This window comes from Bos taurus, chromosome 28 (genome assembly GCF_002263795.3).
Source record: "Bos taurus isolate L1 Dominette 01449 registration number 42190680 breed Hereford chromosome 28, ARS-UCD2.0, whole genome shotgun sequence".
Lineage (NCBI taxonomy): Eukaryota > Metazoa > Chordata > Mammalia > Artiodactyla > Bovidae > Bos > Bos taurus.
In genome coordinates, this window is record NC_037355.1 from 32,991,482 (window position 1) to 33,011,784 (window position 20,303).

The 20,303-nt window shown below is 44.4% G+C and overlaps 1 protein-coding gene across 17 annotated transcripts in view; it reads right to left on the reverse strand.

Moving 5' to 3' along the window:
* KCNMA1 (potassium calcium-activated channel subfamily M alpha 1) overlaps positions 1 to 20,303 on the reverse strand; it is a 777,298-nt gene that overhangs the window by 381,318 nt on the left and 375,677 nt on the right. For 15 of the 17 annotated variants that reach the window (XR_009493216.1, XM_024986560.2, XM_024986559.2 and 12 more), the window contains 1 exon segment: positions 13,531 to 13,592. Coding sequence is in view for 16 of the 17 variants with exons in the window: in XM_024986560.2 (XP_024842328.1) it covers positions 13,531 to 13,592 (62 nt within the window). In the remaining variant the exon portion in view is untranslated. 17 annotated transcript variants of the gene reach the window in all.

Genomic DNA, 20,303 nt, shown 5'->3' on the forward strand with positions numbered 1-20,303 from the left:
ACAGCTCACCTTCCCCACTTCTTCTGTATTATCTAAGCTCCACCCATGCCTGGGGACCAGTTCTAGTCTTCTTTCCTACTTGAAGATGTCCTAAATTACTGCAGCCCAGAAAGCACACCCTCTTCTGGACTTAAAGCTAGTGTTTCTCAAACCACTTTTTAACAAAACCCAAATGAAGAAATATATCTTACGTCACAAACCAGCACACACCATATGTTTATATATTATATAGAGATCTGTGTACATAATTGAGAGAAAATTTTCATATAATCACATTCACCTTCCCAAGCAGTATTTTTATCTAAGTCTGTTCAATCTCCTTAAAAAAAAAAAAAAAAAAAAAAAAGATTCTTGCTGTGTCCCACTCTATTGCTTTTACAAATTAGTAATGAATTGAGACTTGCAATTTTAAGAAACTCAGGTCTTGCCCACTACCTTGATAATTAACCACATGGCTGCTTTGTAATACATCTTGTTTTTTTCCCTTAACTTTAATGTGTTTACACCTTGTCCCTTTAAAGAAATGATTAAAAGTTTCAAAATAAACCTCAAAAGGAAAACAACAATATTTAATACATTTTTGGCCACTTTCATGCTAGGCAGTGTACTAAGAGCTTTTACATGCATCACCTAATTCTTTCTGCACACTACTCCAAGGAAAGTAATATCATCATCCTTCATCACCATTTCACCCCATTTCACAAGTTTGGAGAGGTAACCAGCTTGCCCAAAGACACACGGCACTAAAGAGGCAGAGCAAGATGAAGCCCGGAAGGTCAGATTCCAGAGCCTGCTGCTAACGACCAGGAAGGACTGTCTTTCCTTTCCACCCATTCTCATTCCCAGCCAGAGCTCCCAGCTAACCCTGCAGTCCCTCAGTGGACAGGGCATTCATACACACATGAATGCAGAGTCCTGGCCCAACCAGCTCAGGGAAGAGAGAGCTGGCAAAAGTTTCCTCCTCAGTCAATGCTCTTTTTAAGCAAGGGTCAGTAACCTTCTGCTTGCATGTAGCCCTGCATGCAGGCCTGTCCATTATGCTTCCCCTCATTCATCTCCAGGAAATCTCTATCTTCCAGAATTCCAGTCACCCCTGCCTGCTTCTCCCCACCCCTCCCGCCTTCCCCATACCAATTAAATGGTCATAGTCGACCAGCTTGCAGACAGGTTAAGACAAGGAATCTGAGGGAGGCAGGGAATTCAGGGGAGATGGGGCTTCTCTAAGAAGCTTCCCTGCTGTTCTCTGTCAAACTGGTCTGAAGACAGGTCGGATGTGTCCACAGTGATCCCCAGCGACTCTCCAGTAGTAGGGAAGAGTCACAGTCTTGCAGAGAGGTGGCAGCTGTTTTCTGCATCTGTTTGGGCACCCCAATGATGCCCAGGTCCTGTGCCCCAGAGCTGCATCTCAGAAGGAGTGGTTTTGACTGGAGATTATTTGCATATTTGACTCAGCTCAAGGAGGAAAACTGCCCCTAAAAACAGGTGCTAACTCACAATGTATAAGAGAGGCAGAATACACAGTGTTTAGGCTCTGGCCTTTAGATTCGTCTCACTTTACATACTGCTTCCTGAGTTGCTTGGTATTAGAGGAATAGCTGGGAAGTCTAGGGCCTCCCTTCCCTAGTCACGTCAGCATTGCCCCTACATTTTCAAGATTTCAAATGCAATGAGGGAAGGGGTATGACCCAAGGAGAGGTATACACCACAGAGAGACTCATACTGAGACTTGTCTTGTATGCCCAGGAAGGGGAGGGTTCCCAATCAATCTTTACTTTGGGTATGAAGACTGCCCTCTGCCATGTGATCTTAATGGCAGGAAAACAAACAAAAAAACAGAGTGAGCGAGCAGGTAAGACTACCCTAACAGAGCAGGAATCCTTAACTTGGGTCCACGGACTAACTTGAGAATCCCTGACAAGCAAAAATTCCTATAGCACTCATCAAATCCCTCAAAGGGTGCTTGACCCACAAAAGAACCACCACCATCATGCATGGCAATGCACACACGCTTTCTATCATTTGATTTGATAGAAATCAACCCTCACCCATTTGTGCCTCCTTCAAGCATACACACACACACACACACACACACACACAAGACACGCAGGCACCAGGTACCCTCTCCTTGCCTGTCTCCCAGCCTCACCACGTACTTGATAACAGATGTGCTCGAAGGCACAAACAGGCTGCATGGCTCAATTATTGATGCTGCTCTTTACAGACCTTGTCTTATTATTGCTGTTGATGCTATTAGGAAGAGGGAAAAATCCTTAATGCAGTCCTCGCCCATCTCCTCCTGCTGCTAGAAGAAAAAGCATGTGCCAGGTGGAGCCACCTAATAGCATCATGTTTTCACCTTTCTCTGCAGACAGTACCTGCAGTTTCCTCTAGGGCATCAAGATCTCCAACCAGGCTATGGGCTCATTTTCTGTGGGGACTGGGAAGGCAAGGTAAAAACACCAGCTCTCAAAGGAAGAAATGGGGACTCTGAATAGGACGTCTGCATGAACAGGAATGTGGGTAGAGTATGTTAACAGGTGGACCCTGGAGCCCTACCTATGGTTTCTTCCTGAGAGAATCACAATCAGTGAAAATTCAGGAGAGGGAGCCATAGCTCAGACTTGAGACTGTATCTGGAGAGGAAGGTACAGAGATGCCATGCTTTATTTTGTCCTTGAAGGGGTCACAGTGTAAGAATTTCACGAGCTGACCCTAATGCTCGGCAAATTGGGAAATTTAAGGTTGATGAAACTACACCCAGGGTTTATCTATGTTAACCCATGCTTTTATGCCAACATATGTTGAAGATTAAACCAAGTTTCAAATGTGCCCATTTGTCAGAAAATAATCTTGAGCAATTATCACCGACACACTTAGTATAGCCAACTCTCTTTCAGTGAAGTAATACACCAGCAGAACAGAGAGATTTGGACCTTTATTTCTTATAAATAATCTGACAATTTAAGGGGGTTATGTTCGTTTCCATTTATGTCCTGGAAAATAGACTCTTGTGACTTAGCAACCATGTTTAAAAAGCTCTTGCAGTTCTTAAATAAACAGAGTGTATGTTTATGAGGTCCTAACGATGTTATTTTCAGGGATGATGTAGAGTTACTGATATGTGTCTTTGGGGATTTACAGTAAGTTGTGGGTGATTTGTTGCTGCAACATACAGTATTTGTCTAGAGAAAGGTGGACATTCTCTTATGCAGCATTTGGAAACATGTTAAATGGGAAACAAGCTGGGGCTTGCTCACCATGGAAAGAGAAGGGCCCCTTTTTGGGAATCAGAAGACCAAGAGTTAAGAATATTTTCTGGCAGTCAGGGATCAGAGCTAATTCAAGACCAGAAAGAGAGACCGTTTAGAATAGAGATTGAAAACGGCCTACAGAGATGTTTTGTTTGGCCTGTAGAGTACTTTAAAAGTGGTAGAGTCATGGGCAATATTTAAAACTGGAGATTCAACATGAAAGCCCAGTTTCTTCTCTTTTTCTTGAAACAGGGAAGATTTGCCCACACAAGTCTGCATTTTTGCTTGGGGACAATCAGGTGGGAAGTTATTTCAGGGATGGCTCAGGCTCTCAGCTCATCCTGGTCCTCGCATATCTGCTAGCCTCATTTCTAACATCTGCCCACCCCTTTTCACTTGAGCTTGAACACCTCAATGCAGGAAATGTTCATTTTTGACTGTTGCACTTTCAGTGAACAGATCTCTTACACTGGAGAGGCTCATTTTCAGATATAAGGATGGACAAAGCACATGTGTCTTCAAAACTCAACAGAAAAGCAAGACTATTACGTTTTTCTTTTTTAATGGACATATCTATAGGGGTCATTTTTATTAAATGACATCAAATGACATTACTATTGCCCAAAGCCAAGTCATAAGACACGGTTTGAAATGGAATGTTTGTTTTTATTTTCTCATCTGAAACAATTAGATGACACCGGGAGGGCTGTGGTATAAAGCATCTGTCTCTGGGCATGTTTTCTTATCTGTGAAATTTTCCAGACGGTTGGGGCTGACAGGGAGGGAGAGAAGGGAGCCAAATTCTCCATCAGGCACCGCAGACACAGTGCCGAGGGCCCACCATGCTTCCAGCGACCCACAAAAATGGCTGAGTTCCAATTTCTTCAAAATCAGAAGAAAAAAATAATAATGAACATGTCATAAGGACTCTAGCCTGGATTATACTTATCTTTATAGAAAAACAGTAGTAAAATATAACTTTTAGTATTTTTGTAGAGAAATGGACTTAAGAATGCGAAAGCACCCAGAGCCCATGGAAATCACAGGGCAGCCCTCCAGGCAAATGCTAGTCTCCAGACCAGCATCCCAGGTTGAGCCGTGGTGGGTCTGCCCGTAGCACCACCTCCTTAGCCATGACTTTTGTCTCCCACCATCTCTATGGATGCTCTGCATGTGGCAAATTCATAGGTGAGGCCCCTGTAAGGAATGTTACACCCAGGCCTCAGTTTCAAAAAGATGGAACAGATGCCTTTTATCCAGTCACTTCTGGATATTTCTAAGTAGAAGTGTCCCAAAGTTTGTCACCACACACAATTGGAGAAGAGTATTACCGCCACCAGGGACAGTTTGCTTTTCGGATTCTGTTCTGCCATCCTGAAAGCATTCTCAATTCTTAATCTCAGTGGCCAATTTCGAGGCAGGGCTTCACTGGACTCGGTACATACTGAAAAGAAAATCCAAGAAGCCCAAAAGCACATGCCATAATAAGAGCCCCTTTTATGGATTACTTGAGTTGGTAGGGGGGACTGAGCTTTCTGTTTCCTCAACACAAATTCGCCCCAGAGCCAAACACCCTATAAAACCCAGCTACCTTTTCAGCTTCTGAAACTTCAGCTCTTGTTGTTAACAAAGCTCATTATTAGAAACTGATGACATAGAGCCTAGTGATATCTCACTGGTTATCTTGTTTTGTTACCTTATTTTTCCTGTATTTATGGCCATGCCCTCGTGAAAATATTTATAATTTAAAAAGCTCAATGGAAAAAATCTAGCTTCATACATAGTATTTGAAACCACCAGTATCTAGAAAAATACCTCACGTACAGTCAGTACTTAATAGACATCTATGACTTGACCGATGGGCTTCCCTGGTGGCTCAGACAGTAATGAATTTGCTTGCAATGCACAAGACTCAGGTTTCATCCCTGGGTCAGGAAGATCCCCTGGAGAAGGAAATGGAAGATCCCCCGGAGAAAGAAATGGCTACCCACTCTATTATTTTTGCCTGGAGAATTCCATGGACAGAGGAGCCTGGTGGGCTATATTCCATGGGGTCACAAAGAGTTCCTGATTGATACCTTTAAGTTAGGTACACGGCTTTCAGCCCATCTCTGTTATTATGATGAGACTGGGGGCTAATCCTTCCATGCTATACTTTCCCATCCATTTATATGTGAGACAAGATTGTCTCCTATATACACACGTGCATGCACACCCACACACAAACATATACACTTCCTTCTCCCAAATTCTGGGAACAGTGACATGTATATCCAAAAAGTCCCAAGGGCATCCTTGCTGCAAGGGACTCTATTTTTACTCCACAAATGACTCATCTCTGACCAGGGTCTCCCCAAAGCTTCCTTTTGTCAGGCTGTCAGGAAGAAGGACAAGAGAAATAAAAGAAGAGGCAGAGGTCACATCTCCATTCCTGTCTGCAGCCCATAAACCCCATGATGAAGCTGTACCAGTCAACACCACACCTCAGAACAACCATGGTTGTGTTAAGCATGTGTTCTGCCCCTGTATTTGGATCAAACTGTTCTGAACTCTAATCTTTCCCTCCAGCTGGCTTTCACACTGATCTCTCAGCAGTTGCTGAATGCATGCCTGGCTGCGACTTTAGGTAAAGGACCAGAGCTGGGCAATGGGGAGACGATCCAGCCCTCTGGTGGTATAAACACACCCTAGTTGCAGAAGACATAAATAACTGACTGGGTCTGAAAGGGAATGCATCTTCTTCATTTGCCCTAAAACAATTATTCTTTCCTTTTCTTTTTTTTTTTTTTTTAAAGCCAGAGGCCTAAAGGAGGGTCAGATAATCTGAGGTTTTCTTTTAAATTCTAGAGAGTAGTGAAAAGAGAAGAAATACTTCATTCTAATTTTGGAGAGTAGAGTACATATGGATTTATAGACACAGTTATGAGATAGTGTTTTCACAGAGGAAACAAATGAGCAGTGGGGCAAAATGTACTCAAAAGTTATGTGTAACAAATTCCAAACAGGCCAGACCAATGCATTCAGCCCTGTCAACCTCCCACAACAGAGCTGGACTCTAACCTCCTTTCTGAAACAGTACACACAAGCACAGAAAGAAAAGGCAGGATATTAAATTTAAGAAACTCAACGCCTCATGCCAATGGGAATGAAATAAACTAATCCCAAGCACCCAGCTGGCTGGGTTTGCTCTTTTCCACCTGGGATTATCTCTGTTCTTTTCCACATCCCTAACATTTCCCCCAAGATAACAGCCTGAAAGTCCAGAATTGTGTAAAAAGTCATTATCGCTTCTGCTATTCACTGGATAACACTGTCACATCTTTATCTTTTATTTAGTAACCAAAAGATCAAGTAGAAAAGGGCCTGGCCTGGGAGGGAAGGACTTTGACTTCTGGCTCTAGTTCTATCTGCGGTTGGTGAGGCGACCATAAGAAGGTCACGTAGCTCTCAGTCGGTAGGAGAGGATGCTGAGGCACAGAGAACAGTGAACTCTGTTCCGGGTAAACTCTACTGGGTGAACTCTGAAGCCTTGGCAAGTTGCAGCATTTTACTCTAAAGCTGTCTTTTGCAGCAAACCTGGAAGGTCTAGCTCCATCTTCCTGCCCACTCCTAACAGCCCTTGATTTTTGCCTCAGGAAATGCTGAAGATGAGCAGTTCCCTTGACGTTTCTAGCTGCTATTGCCCGTGGTACCTCTGCATCTCCTACACTGTGAGTAGCAAGCGAGAAAGCCTAGACCCTTGTGCAGCGTGGAAGATGGAAGGAACAAGGTCGTTTACCCTCTCAGCATATTCTCCACCTGTCTTCTCTATCAGGCTTACAGCCCACTGATATAAAAAGGGCAATTTGCAAAAACCATGTCCGAGAATTGAGGGTTGCTATTCAAAGTTAAATTGCGAAAGAGGACAGGACTTCCCATTGGGAGTTATTTACAGCCTCTTTGCCCCTAAGGCGTCTCCTCTCCCCCAGCCCTTTTTTTGTGGGCTGGCCCCCTCCACCATCTGACATGCCATTCTTTCAACAGCTGCTGGCTCTCCTGTTGTGTTCCCTTCACAGATGTGCAGTGCTGTTCTGAACATCCTGCCCTTGAACTTTCCCTACCCATAATTTTCCAAACCAAAGCCTGGCAATAAAAATGTCAGTGAGGGATGGAGAAAATTGGGGGGAGTATTTAAAAAGGAAAAGGGAAAAATAGGGAGATGCTTCACACACACAGGGATCTGTGCTGACTTCCTCCACAAAGGTTTAAATGCATGTCACGATGTCTTGAAAGGGGCATGAAGGTGGGGAGCTGGAGCCAATTTCTCAGAACGTTACCTAGAAGGACCAGGCTCCATAAAGGAGCTGGGTCCAGAATAAATGGTGAGCTTCCTTTGCGGTGCCACAGGCTACCCAGCTGCTCCTGCTGTGGGGACGGGGGGTGTGCTACTGGCGACAAGGAAAGTAGCATTCGTGCTCCTTTACAGGTTCCAGCGTACTGTTCTGGGAGTAACGTACATTGGCCTCACAGTTCTCCCAGATGCCTGCTCGAGGTCAACACCTGTGTGTGGGATGGGCAATAACAAGACCAGAGCTGGAGGCTAGATATCTTACATGGTTTCAAAGACCTACACAGAAACCTTCTTGGAATCAAATTTTCCTAAAGTCCACCGGTTTGATGTACACATAATGCTCTAACGAACTCTGACGCAGAACTGTAACAGATTAACTCTATCCTGAAACCCTCTAAAGAGATAAAAGAAACTAATGGGGAAGCAGAGCCTCTCTGGTTATCTCCTCTTAACCTGCCAAATAACAGGCTCAGAGACCTAGGTAAGGATGGGAGGGCAAAGGGGGTTTCCACCAGGAAAGAATTCAATTAGTGGGACAGGCCTTTAAGAAACAATCAGCTTTCCTTGTTCTTTGCTAACTTGATCTTATTCCATCACAAAATGCTGCCTCTTGACTGAAAGAGAAGACATTCTTTTTTGAGCCATAGTTTAGAATGAATCAAGGCTCAAACACACATCAGACAGTACATGGTCCAAACACCCCATGTCCCAGTAAGGAAGCTCACAGGACCCTTGTAAGCATGGCTGCCTTGCAGACTTGGCCCCAAAGGTGCGGAATGGGGAGATGGAAAATGAAACAAGAAACAAGACAGATGAGTTGGCAGGACAAGGCTATGTGAACTCTCCTGTAACATCTACTGAACCCACGCAGACACTTCCACGTCTGGAATTTTACTCCTTGACTTGCAAGTGAGGTGACTTTAGATGTGTGGATTCAAATCCTAGCTCCAGGATTTACTAGCCACGTGGTTTTGGGCAAAATACTGCAGTTTCATCTGTAAAGTGGAATAGGTCACAGGCCCCACCCTATCAAGTTGTCAGGACAATTCAATGAGACTGCACATATAATTAATTTTGAAGGGCTTAGCGCCTTACCTCAGCACACAGCACAGGATCAGTGAATGTTCCTCCGCCCTCTCTCTCCTTTTAAGGAGAATTTCTAGGCAAAGGGATTAGAGGCCTGGCTGTGTAAAGATTCAGGTAGGGAGGTAAATGGGAGAGTAACTAGGCAGTTCTACTAAAGCTCTGGGTATCCCCATTACATTAATGATGCCCGTGCTATTTTTAGAGACTATGAAAACAGTCTGGTCAATAACCATACCTAACCATAAGCAATTTGACCATGTGGAAAATATTCATCATGATCACAATGAAGTTGTCTCGAATGAATGAACTGAATATAAAGTGAATGAATTGGGGGAAGGCCGTTTTCACATCGTAACACCACTGTTTTCCTGGAATCTGGCCCTTGGATCAGACGCTCTCCAAAACGTGTGCTGCCATCCCCACCCCCCGCCGCCCAATGTCCACAACCCTCCGGAACAGCACTTCTGACACCAGAAGCAGAGAGCAAAGACCAATGAAATCAGCAGGTGCCCCTCACTGTGCACCAGCCATTCTGGAACAGATAAAGTCATTAAGGAAATTTTTAACAATGCATAACCTTTCAGCCTTACTCTGCTCACAGCAGGTAGCCTGCCTTTTTAGAGACGCAAGCCAGCAATGAAGTCACCAGTGAGCAGGACTTGACCTTCATTTTCAGCGTGTGCAACGTTAAATATTCATAATCCACCTAACTGCAACGCAAGAACTAGTGGAGTTTAAACACGAATCGCAGGAATAAATATCTTCACACAGGTTGAGTCATCTCTCCAAGAATGCCCTTGGAAAAAAGGCAAATACCCAGGCCCCTGAGTCTCAGCCTCAGTTCCCTTGGAATTCTAGAAGCAGCAGGAACGTATACATTATGCAATCCGTGGATCCTGCCCTCACACTGACATCTTTGGGTCTTTTTTTTTTTAGAGAAGAATTACTGTTTCCACGTCAAAGGGAGGAACTAGAGAGGGATGGGACCAGCAACAGTAACATTATCACCCATGGGATGTCCAGGGGCACTTTTCACTACATTGTACAATTTTTAAAAAAAATCTTTGCTTCACAGATGATCAGAGTGTGTAGGAGTAAAAGGGATGTGGGTATGGAGAGACATCAGAATTAGGAGCTGAAGCGCCTTAAATCAGGTGCCTTTTAAAAAATGAAAGTCGTTAACAGAGTCAATCCTAAGAGTGCTCATCACAAGGAAGAAAAATGGTTTTTCTTTAATTTTGTATCTATATGAGATAATGGGTGTTCACTGAACTTACTGGGGTAACTGTTTTATGACGTACATTAAGTCAAATCTTTACGCTGTACACCTTAACTTACACGGGGCTGTGTATCAATCATATCTCAATAAAACTAGGAGGAGAAAAAGAAGGAAAAGGAAATGGAGTTCTCTGGGACAGTATCTGCCTCGTGTGGCCATTTAACGTTTTGGGGGGAGGTGGGATTACTGTGTGCAGTGGGCTTAATGCTTCTCTGTGTCCATCCAATCATTGGGTGGAACATCTCCCTCTGCTTGGGTGGTTTCTTAAGAGACTGCTGCTGGGGTAATGAAACCTGTTAACACGGTTTCATGTAATTCTCTTTGGCTTTCCAGACCAGGAGCTCTGAGCACAATCTGTCTCAAGCAGATAGTAATCACTTGAGGCTGCACACGTGATTCTTCTGTGGTGACCACCCTAAGAAAATTAAACCCAAAGAAGGGCTTCCCAAACCCCTGAATGAAAAAGACCTGTGTGGGGATCCATCTTGGCTTAACAATGGAAAAGGAAAGAAGTGTAGCAGTCGTCTTTGGAAATGACTTACCCACTGCCTCTTGATGGTGAAATAAGCTTTGAAAGGTTAAGAAGATCATAAACCCACTGATGACGACATTTATCTGAACTGCCTGTTTATTCATACCACCTGCACTGACTGTCCTGCCTTGACACCGAGTCAGCCACAATGACCAATGGAGCCTGTTTTCTATATTAACGTGTATTTCTTGCGTGATTTAAAGGGCCAGGTGCAGAGAGCCACACATCTTGAACTTGAGCATCCCCCAACATTTTGGTTAAAACTCACTCAGACAAGCCATTTCATGGACCATTCATTGTCTCCCCAATTAGGTTCACACAAGGGAAAGCCTATGCATTGTCTTCCATTTACTCGAAGGGTATAAATACTATAACTGAAATTCATCTGAAGAATACAAGGCACTTTTTTCCAGGGTGATGATTTAGCGTAACTTCCAAGAGATGCTTAAAGCTCTCTTTCCAAGATGCCCAGATGGCCAGGCAAACCACGAGTGTGTAAAACTGGTGACAGTTTTGAATGAAAGGGATGCACTTTAAGAATTTATATTCTGCTTTCTTACTCGCTTCTCATTTGCATCTTATATGTGGATAGAACTTTTTATCTTGCTTACTATGCTTAATTATAATTTGTCTAATGGACTTTCTTTTTATTCTTGGGAATGAATCTGTGGCTTATCATGGAGGTTACCTTATAGCTTCTGCTTTAATTCGTCTTCCTACTCACAGGGAGCATCTTTGCTGACTTTCCCCAGGAAGAGAGTAGACCCTTGGTATCGACTGTACTGATGAGGTCACCCATAGACAGACTCCTGAGGTTTGACTTCAGAACCCAATGCAGTAATTCCAATGAAAAGTAGAAAGGGCTACACAAATAAACATAAGATCGTCTTATAAACAAAGCCTCGCTATGCCAACCACACAGTTTAGTGACAGAAGAAAGACTGACGTTAGGATGAGGCTAAAATAGTCCCCAGGGAGAGTGAGGACAGTCTTGGTTCTAAGATTCTTGGCACTTTTGCTTGGAAAAACTGAGCACAGAACCAGAAGTCTATCCACGGAATAGACTCTTTGCAAGTCCATGAAGGAAACCAGAACCAGAGATGGTTCCCAGGGCTGGCTTTCCCAGGCTCAGCAGAATCACAGCCAAATCCAAAGGACACTGAGGTGGTGCAGGGGGCATCCAGGAAAGAGGGCTCTGCCTTGGGGAATTCTATTCCCTTCCAGCCTCTCACTTGGAGCTGAGAACACCACACCGGAGAGAGCCAAAGACCACTCCCCAGTGGACGCTGTGAAAAAGGACACGAGTCAAACCCATTTTACAAGAGCAGTTTATTTCTGAGAAACACAGAGGAGCCAAAAAGGAGCGACAAGGAAAGAAGGCGCCAAGGTCCTTCTGACCGATCACCCCATTCACTTCCACGTGAGGGTTTGCCTATCTGGGGCTCACAGACTACATGCCTGAAACTGCTTCCTGAACCCTGGCATGGAAGCCGACACAGGGTGTGCTCCAAGACTTTTGAGAACACTCCTCAGCCCTGGGGGAGAAAACGGAGAAATAAGACAAGCGGCTCTAGAAGATATTCGGTTCAATTCAAATATGATCCAGAATTATGAAGAGGAGATATTCAAATGAGGCTTACCTTCGATGACATGCCAGTTGGAGTTTTCCAAACTTAAAAAGCTCTTTTCTCTCTTGGCCAGGAAGAGCTGACGGAAAAGTGCATGGAATCTCAATCCTGGAGAACATTTTAAGAGTCCACCTGTGGTGGGCGGGGGCAGTCCAGCCTTGTGCATGTGGATGGGCTGAAGGACCACTGATACTCTAGGTATGGCCAATTCCCAGAGACAGGTGATGAGAGGAGATGTTTTCTTTATCTTCCCTGACATGATTTTGGCTCAGCACCCAAATGCACAAAATCCTTTGGCTGGTGACCAGTAACTCTGAGAAATTCAGAGTTTAGGCATGCATGAAATTACTACCATCCTGAGCCACAGGAAAAGAACACTAAGCTCAGAATTCAGGCACACCAGGCTTTGAGCCAAAAGGGACACCAAGCAGGTTTCCTCAGATCAAACTCTAGCACCACCGCGTTCTAGGCTGAGAGTTCAGGGAATCAAAAACACTCTCACGGTGGACAATGCAAAGAGCCTAAGGCCACCGTCAGGTGTCAGGTTCATGTCCCCACAGAAGGGAGTCAAACCAGCTCAGCTCCAGTTTCCCAGATGCTGTCAATTTCAAGCCTGTGACAGATCAGTTGCAACAAATGATGTACAAGTGGGAGTGGGGGCGACACCTGCGGGAACCAGGGCAGAACTGGCCACCACTGAGCAGCTTTGCTCAGTGCCCTCTTCTGCCTCAAACAAAACCTTTTCTGTGTGTGACACAGACAGACCCCACCCAGAGCACCAGTCCCCTCAGCTGGCACCCCCGGCGTCTGCATGAGTGTCCACTCTAGGAATTCTCAGATAGCCGTGGGCCTCCACTCTGGGAGTTATCACAAACTCCTCTGTCCCATCTCCTTACCTTCATGAGTCAAGAAGCACCAGCCAGCGATGCTTCAGTTGACTATTCAACTGCCAGTGCAAAGGATAGCATCATGCTTTCTAAGTTGACCTCCAACAAGAGCAAAGCATTGGCAACCCTAATAAGAAAAGGATTCTAAACTGCCATGGCAAGCATGGCTCACACCCTCACCAGTTGGACACCATGACCCTCTCAGAGGTTGCAAATTCACATCAGAGACCTCTTGACTTCTTTCTACCTTCAGCGCAAATACCACACCAGGAAACAGCTATTTTAAAAGCAGTAACAGCCAGCAAAAAAGTTTGATGACCCCAGATTCCTCTCTCACCCTCCTAGGACAGTATAATCAAAGTAGTCTTTCTCATGAGAGCTTGCTTTCCGATTCAGAAAATTAACACAGACAGCCCTGCCTTCCTCCAAAAGTCTCCCACACTCAAGGAGGCTCTTGCAAAGGCTGGTGTTAAAGATCAATGTAAAAGTTTGTGATTGTTTTAGAAAAGAGGGCAAGAAAACATACTGAATACTCACTTTGACGAATCTATGAAGTATATTACAAGTGCACCAATGCTGAGAGCAAAGACTAAGACAACCTGCAAAAGAAGAGAAAAACGCCGTCACTTAAGAGCTGAACGCTGGGATGCTTACTTATTTATTTTGTGGAACACCCACCTGCGGCCTGGAAACATGGTGCTATCAGGGGCCTGCTTGGCAGTGTCGTCCCCTTGCTGCACCCACAGACGCCCCCTTTCTGTTGGCTCCTCACATCACAGTGGACAGCAACCTCACTGCTGGCCAACAGAGGTCAGGGCAGACTTCTGTATCCCCTGGCACCAGGTTTTATCTGGCCCTGTTATCTCAGAGTCTGACTTCTCCACAGCTGAAGTCAACAGACCTCAGTGGGAAAAGAGCAGGTAAAAACAACTGCAGTGATACAATTTTTCCTATTATATGTAACCTAGGCCCTAAAAGAACTCAAAGTTAGGGATATCAACTTTTAACAGCTTTGCTGAGATAATTTACATACCATAAACACTCCCATTTTAAGTGTACAATTCAATAACTTTGAGTAAATTTACCAAGTTGTGCAGCCAGTATTTCATCTACTTTCAAAACATTTTCAACAGCCCAGTAAGATCCCTCATGTCCAGTACCTGTTCCTACCCCCAATCCTAAGTGAAGTGAAAGTGTTAGTCACTTAGTCGTGTCTGACTCTGCAACCCCATGGTTTGTCCACAGAATTCATTAGGCAAGAATACTACAGTGGGTTGTCATTCCTTTCTCCAGGGGATCTTCCCAACTCAGGGGTCAAACACGGGTCTCCTGCATTGCAGGCAGATTCCTTATCATCTGAGCTACCAGGGAAGCCCAATCCCTAACAAACAATAATTTACTAACAAAAAATAATAATAATAATTTACTAACTTACTTTCAGTTTCTATACAAGAAATTTTAATCAAAAAGCACAAACTTGGTGTCTGTACAAATGTCCATACATGCGTGCTCGTATGCATGCATATCTATATTCACTGCCTGTGCGTGTGTGTGTGTGTGTGTGAGTGTGTGTGCACGAGCGTGTGGTTATACGACTTCTCAAGTATTCTGGAGATAGTTTAAGTGCAGGAAGCCAACTTAGGTAATATGATCGGCCAGGTATATGACAACCCTTGTTCTTCTTTATACTCTTCACTCAAAATTAATCACCACGGATACAAAAGACGGTTTTGGCATCTCCTTCAAAGAATACCTGTCATGCTAAAGTCTATCAAATGAAAATGTAGCAGATGAGGCTGATGCTTCTGTCCTCACTCAACGTTCCAATTTATTTATTCTTTCATAAAGGAGACTAGGAGTGCAACTAAAAGGATGTACAAAAATAAAAAAGATGCCAAGAGCCAACAATGAAGTTCGAGAACAAAAAATAAACACCATCACATACAATGCCTGAGGCGGGGGTGGGGGGTAGGGAGTGAAATAAGTGCCTGGCAGGTGTGCCAGTATCCTAAAGGGACTGCGGGGTGAAGGGTGTCAGGAGGTGTCGGCCTCCTCAGCCTGCCTGCAAATTGACATCCCTGCAGCATCAGCAGGTGGATGGATGTGCATCTGGATGTACATGATGATGAAACATAATTGAGTCATGTGTATGTGTGTGTGCACGCATGCACGTGTCAAACAGGCTGACAGAAACTGAACTCTGCATACATATTCACTTGAAACATAATAAAATTTTGTGGAGCTATGTCCATTCATTCCATGGATGGTGGGCTACAAAGCAGACAACTGACAGTTGAAACAACCAGACATTATAAAAGGAGTACGTACTTTCATAGCATCTGACGAATTCTCCTTATGAAAGGAAGCATTAAAATAATACACTACTGGCGCTCACTTTATTCTTCCATTTTGTTTTCAAAACTAAAACAGGCTCCAGTTGAATTGAAGGAAACTCCTGCTGTGTCTGTCAGTAATTACCCGTGGCCCAGGGCTAATCCCCCTGCCCCTTCCCTCCGCCCCGCCCCTGCCAACAGACTCACTTCAGTCCCCTCACACATTCATTCATTAATTTCTTGCACAGTTATACATAAAAACAAACAAAAACATCAACGGGCCTCTGCTCTTCCCTCTATTATCTGAATGAGGCAGCAAATCAAATAGCTTAAGATTAATTTTGATCTGTGCTGCTATTTCAGAGACATAAGCAGTTAGTTCCGGGCCCTGACCTCATTCTCATAATGCAGCAAAGAGAAGGGGCGTGGCCACGTCAGAGCGGAAGGCCCTCCTCTTCATTCATAAACAGTTGACGCAAGATTAATTTCTATCAATTTGGCTGTGCTTGTGTGTGCGCGCGCATGCACACCTCTGAGTGCAGAGCTTTTGTCAGAGTGGCTGTCCAGGCCTAGGCCATTAAAGCTGGAGAAAGATTGAGGGGAAAGGATGGAAGAGGAGGAGAGGAAGGAAAGAGGAAAGAAAAAGGAAAGGATAAAATTCTCGCAAGTCGTTATCTACATCATTCTGAAATAAGCTCAGTATCTAAGCTATCCTGCAATGGTGATGACTTCCCAGCATCAGGGCAGAGGAGGTGGGGACAAAGTAGCTGACACTAATGCATCCCAGATACCCCAGCTTGGCCTCTGTGATGTGGAAAATGTGTAGCTTATTTAAGCAAATCAGCCAGTGACTGGAGGGGAGCACTCTTCCTAGCCTCTTCATATGCAAACTCAAGTATCAGCATTGCTGTTAGGATCAGGGAGAGAGGAAAATTCAGGAGGAAAAGGACTCAAAAGCTCCCAGGAGCTGAAGATTCTGAGAAGTGGACTTATTCCTGGGTCCACATGTTCAGCAGGAAGGCTTTAAGGCTTTCTCTCAATGAGGTTCTGGGTGTCCAAACTGTCCCACCACCCCCACCCTGCACCCACCTGCCTCCAGACTTAAAGTGATCAATGGGGGGAGATTGCCTCTCTGATCTCTCTGATCAATTGCCTCTATTGAGGCAACCAAGCATGCAATTTTCAAACTTGCTAAGTGGCCCTTTGTCAGGCTTGATTACACTGTCATCCCAGATCCAGGTGCTGCAGAAAAGGAATCAACCCTTTGGATTTGGCCATGAAAACAGGAACCCAACAGAGATGAATCTTCTAGGGCTAGTTCTCTCTCGCATCTTTCATTGTCTGAGATCCCTACTCTAAATATGAAAAAATTCAGTCCAACTACACAAAATGACTAGATTTTAGCCTAAGTGGTAATGGTTATGTTAGAGAGTACACCCAAATATTCATCTAAGTATTTATTTCACATTTGCTACACATAAGGCCTTAGGAAAAATGAAAGAAGCCCACTTAGAGTCACAAAATATGCTCTTTTTCTGGAGTAACACTTAAACTGGTGAATCCTAGGCTACTATGCACGTCAAGAAGCAACAGTCAGAACTGGACATGGAACAACGACTGATTCCAAATAGGAAAAGGAGTACGTCAAGGCTGTATATTGTCACCCTGCTTATTTAACTTATATGCCGAGAACATCAAGAGAAACGCTGGGCTAGAGGAAGCACAAGCTAGAATCAAGATTGCCGAGATAAATACCAATAACCTCAGATATGCAGGTGATACCACCCTTATGGCAGAAAGTGAAGAAGAACTAAAGAGCCTCTTGATGAAAGTGAAAGAGGAGAGTGAAAAAGTTGGCTTAAAGCTCAACATTCAGAAAACTAAGATCATGGCATCCAGTCCTATCACTTCATGGCAAATAGATGGGGAAAGAGTAGAAACAGTGTCAGACTTTATTTTTTGGGCTCCAAAATCACTGCAGATGGTGATTGCAGCCATGAAATTAAAAGATACTTGCTCCTTGGAAGGAAATTTATGACCAACCTAGACCGCATATTAAAAAGCAGAGACATTACTTTGTCAACAAAGGTCCGTCTAGTCAAGGCTATGGTTTTTCCAGTAGTCATATATGGATGTGAGAGTTGGACTATAAAGAAAGCTGAGTGCCAAAGAATTGATGTTTTTGAACTGTGTGTTGGAGAAGACTCTTGAGAGTCCCTTGGACTGCAAGGAGATCCAACCAGTCCATCTTAAAGGAGACCAGTCCTATATGTTCATTGGAAGGACTGATGCTGAAGCTGAAACTCCAAAACTCTGGCCACCTCATGTGAAAAGACCCTGATGCTGGGAAAGATTGAGGGCAGGAGGAGAAGGGGACGACAGAAGATGAGATGGTTGGATGGCATAACCAACTCGACGGACATGGGTTTGGGTAGACTCCGGGAGTTGGTGATGGACAGGGAGGCCTGGTGTGCTGCGGTTCATGGGATCACAGAGTCGAACATGACTGAGTGACTGAACTGAACTGAACTGAGGCTACTATGCAATTAGTGCTCAACTGTATGGTATATGTAGAGTCAATATATAGTAAGATATTGAGTAGGTGGTACATACATAAATGGAGTAGCTAGGGAAGGGTGGAAACAGTAGGAGTTTTTGTCTCAATGGCCAATTCTTTCTCAAAGCTTCCCTTCTTCCGACATGTTATGGCTACTTTAATATCTCTTCAGTGATGAGGAGAGCCAATGGGAATTCCTCCATGAACTTCCATAGTTCCAGGGATCAGGGCCCTGCAGCCCAAGGGACATGGTAAGATGAGACCAAGAAAAGCACAAAAGTTGAGATCAGAAAACATTTGCCCTTCAGCAGCTGAGTCACAGAACACTCCTTACAGTGACCACGCACTTTACAAAGAACCATCCCAAACAAGAGTGTGTGGACACAGCTTGACACATGGGGTGACACGAGTTGTCCCTTTCAGCATAGCTTACGCCTGCCGCGAAAGCCTGATCCTCCTTCCTAACTTTTACAGTCTGCATTCACCAAATCACCTTGACTACCTTGCATAGTGCTAACTGCCGTGTTCTTAGGTTTACTGCAAACACCCATATGCTGTGTGGTGGTAGAGTCCTGAGTGATATTTACATAGCGCCAGATTCCTAAAAACAAAAGCAGTCTGATAAATGTCACTGGAACAATGGTGCCCGTGAGTCATCTGTTTTCAAAACTCCAAGATCAAATATGACGTGTGTTTGCACAGAAAAATGCTAGGAACATACACAAAGAGTGTCCTAAAAGAATGTCTGTCCCCTAACACCTGACACCGGAAGTCTGATGAGCCACGGGGAGCAAAGAGATGGAAGCCACGGCCATTTGACTTCCGTGGTGGAAATTCTAGCGGGCCCTGACGACCTTCCAAATGTCTCGGGAAGTTCAGAAAAATGCAAAGCAGTATGACAAAGCTCATGGAATATCCTCTCAGGTCACCGGAACTCCCTATGGAAAAGACAGACCCATGGGTGTGGTATGGAGGAGAATGAAGCTGGAAAGCTGGCTCTTCAGATACGTTGGGTGTTCTTGAACCTGGTTTTCAAGCTGTCGGGTTTAGGCCCAAAAGCTTTGAATCCACACCCGAGGCTACACAGGCCTTCAGACACGGATTTGGAGCAGAGGTTCACGAAGGTGGCTGCCACTCCAATCTGATCACCGGAGGAGCTTTCCTTAAAACAGAGATGCCCTCACCTCACCGAGGGAACAGAGGGTTGATAGCTGAGGGGAGGAGGAAGCTGGGTATCTCTATTTTTAACAAGCTCCTTCAGTGAATCTGATGTGTGGCCAAGAATGGGAGTCATTGAATTAAACCCATTAGGGAAAACCACTTAGCTCAAGTCAGAGATTAATTTACAAATGTCCCCTTAACAATTGGCCCATTAGAACATTTGTATGAGGCCTGCAGGCTTTGAGAATCATGCAAGGAGTACTCTAAAAAGTACAGAGAGGAGAATGCATTAATTCTTTTCTGAGCAGATTTTACACATTCTGCTCAGCTCATGGCAGAACAAATGACCCTAATTAATGATTCTGCATGTCTGATAGGGGCCTAGCCAGCTACTGGCAGCAGCGACCCCTCAGAAAATGAACAATTTTAGATACAGGATCCCAAAGGCACATTACTTTTTTTTAATTATTGAGATATAATTTATACACAATAAAATTCACTGTATGTTAAAAAAAAAAAAAAAAAAAGACATAAGGACTTCCAAAGCCAAACAATCTGGGGACGGTTTGTTTATGAGGATAACATCATTCTAGCATCCAAATTATAATGTTTGGTCTGGCAAATTTAACAACCCTACAATCAACCTTTATTGAACTCCTCTACGGAAGGCCCAGAGGGAGAGAGAGGGATACAGAAAACCGAAATTGCTAAGTCAGGCCTGATCTTTGCCCTCAAGGATCACGGAATCCAGAAGTTTAAATTACTCAGGAGTCCTTGTGAATTTTGTAAATGCTACACGTATAAGTAGACCCTTCTGCAATGTCCAGGGGAGGGAGGGTGGCTAGAAGTAACACCACTGCCAACTCCCACAGTGAAAGGGGAAGAAGGGAGCGTGAAGCCAATGAGGATTCCTGATGTTCCAGGCCCACTTGGCTGGCCCACGGAAGGACAGGCACCAGCTGCACTGGGTGTTTGGCACAGGACTCCAGTCAGGAGGCCTTCCTGGGTTCAAATCTCAACTCTGCCACAATATGCAACATACTCTTCAGCATATCATACAACGTCCCCGGGACTCAGCTTTCCAATCTGTGAAATGGTGGGATCGCAACAGGTGTATCCAGTGGGGACCTTGATAGGTTACTCTAGATGGTGAAAGAATGAAAAACATTTGGCTTGAAAAGGCAGAGCTCTTTTATGCCAACTGTACAGCGTGTGACACTGATCTGTGTCAGAGAGGCTTGCTTCCTTCAAAAAACCAC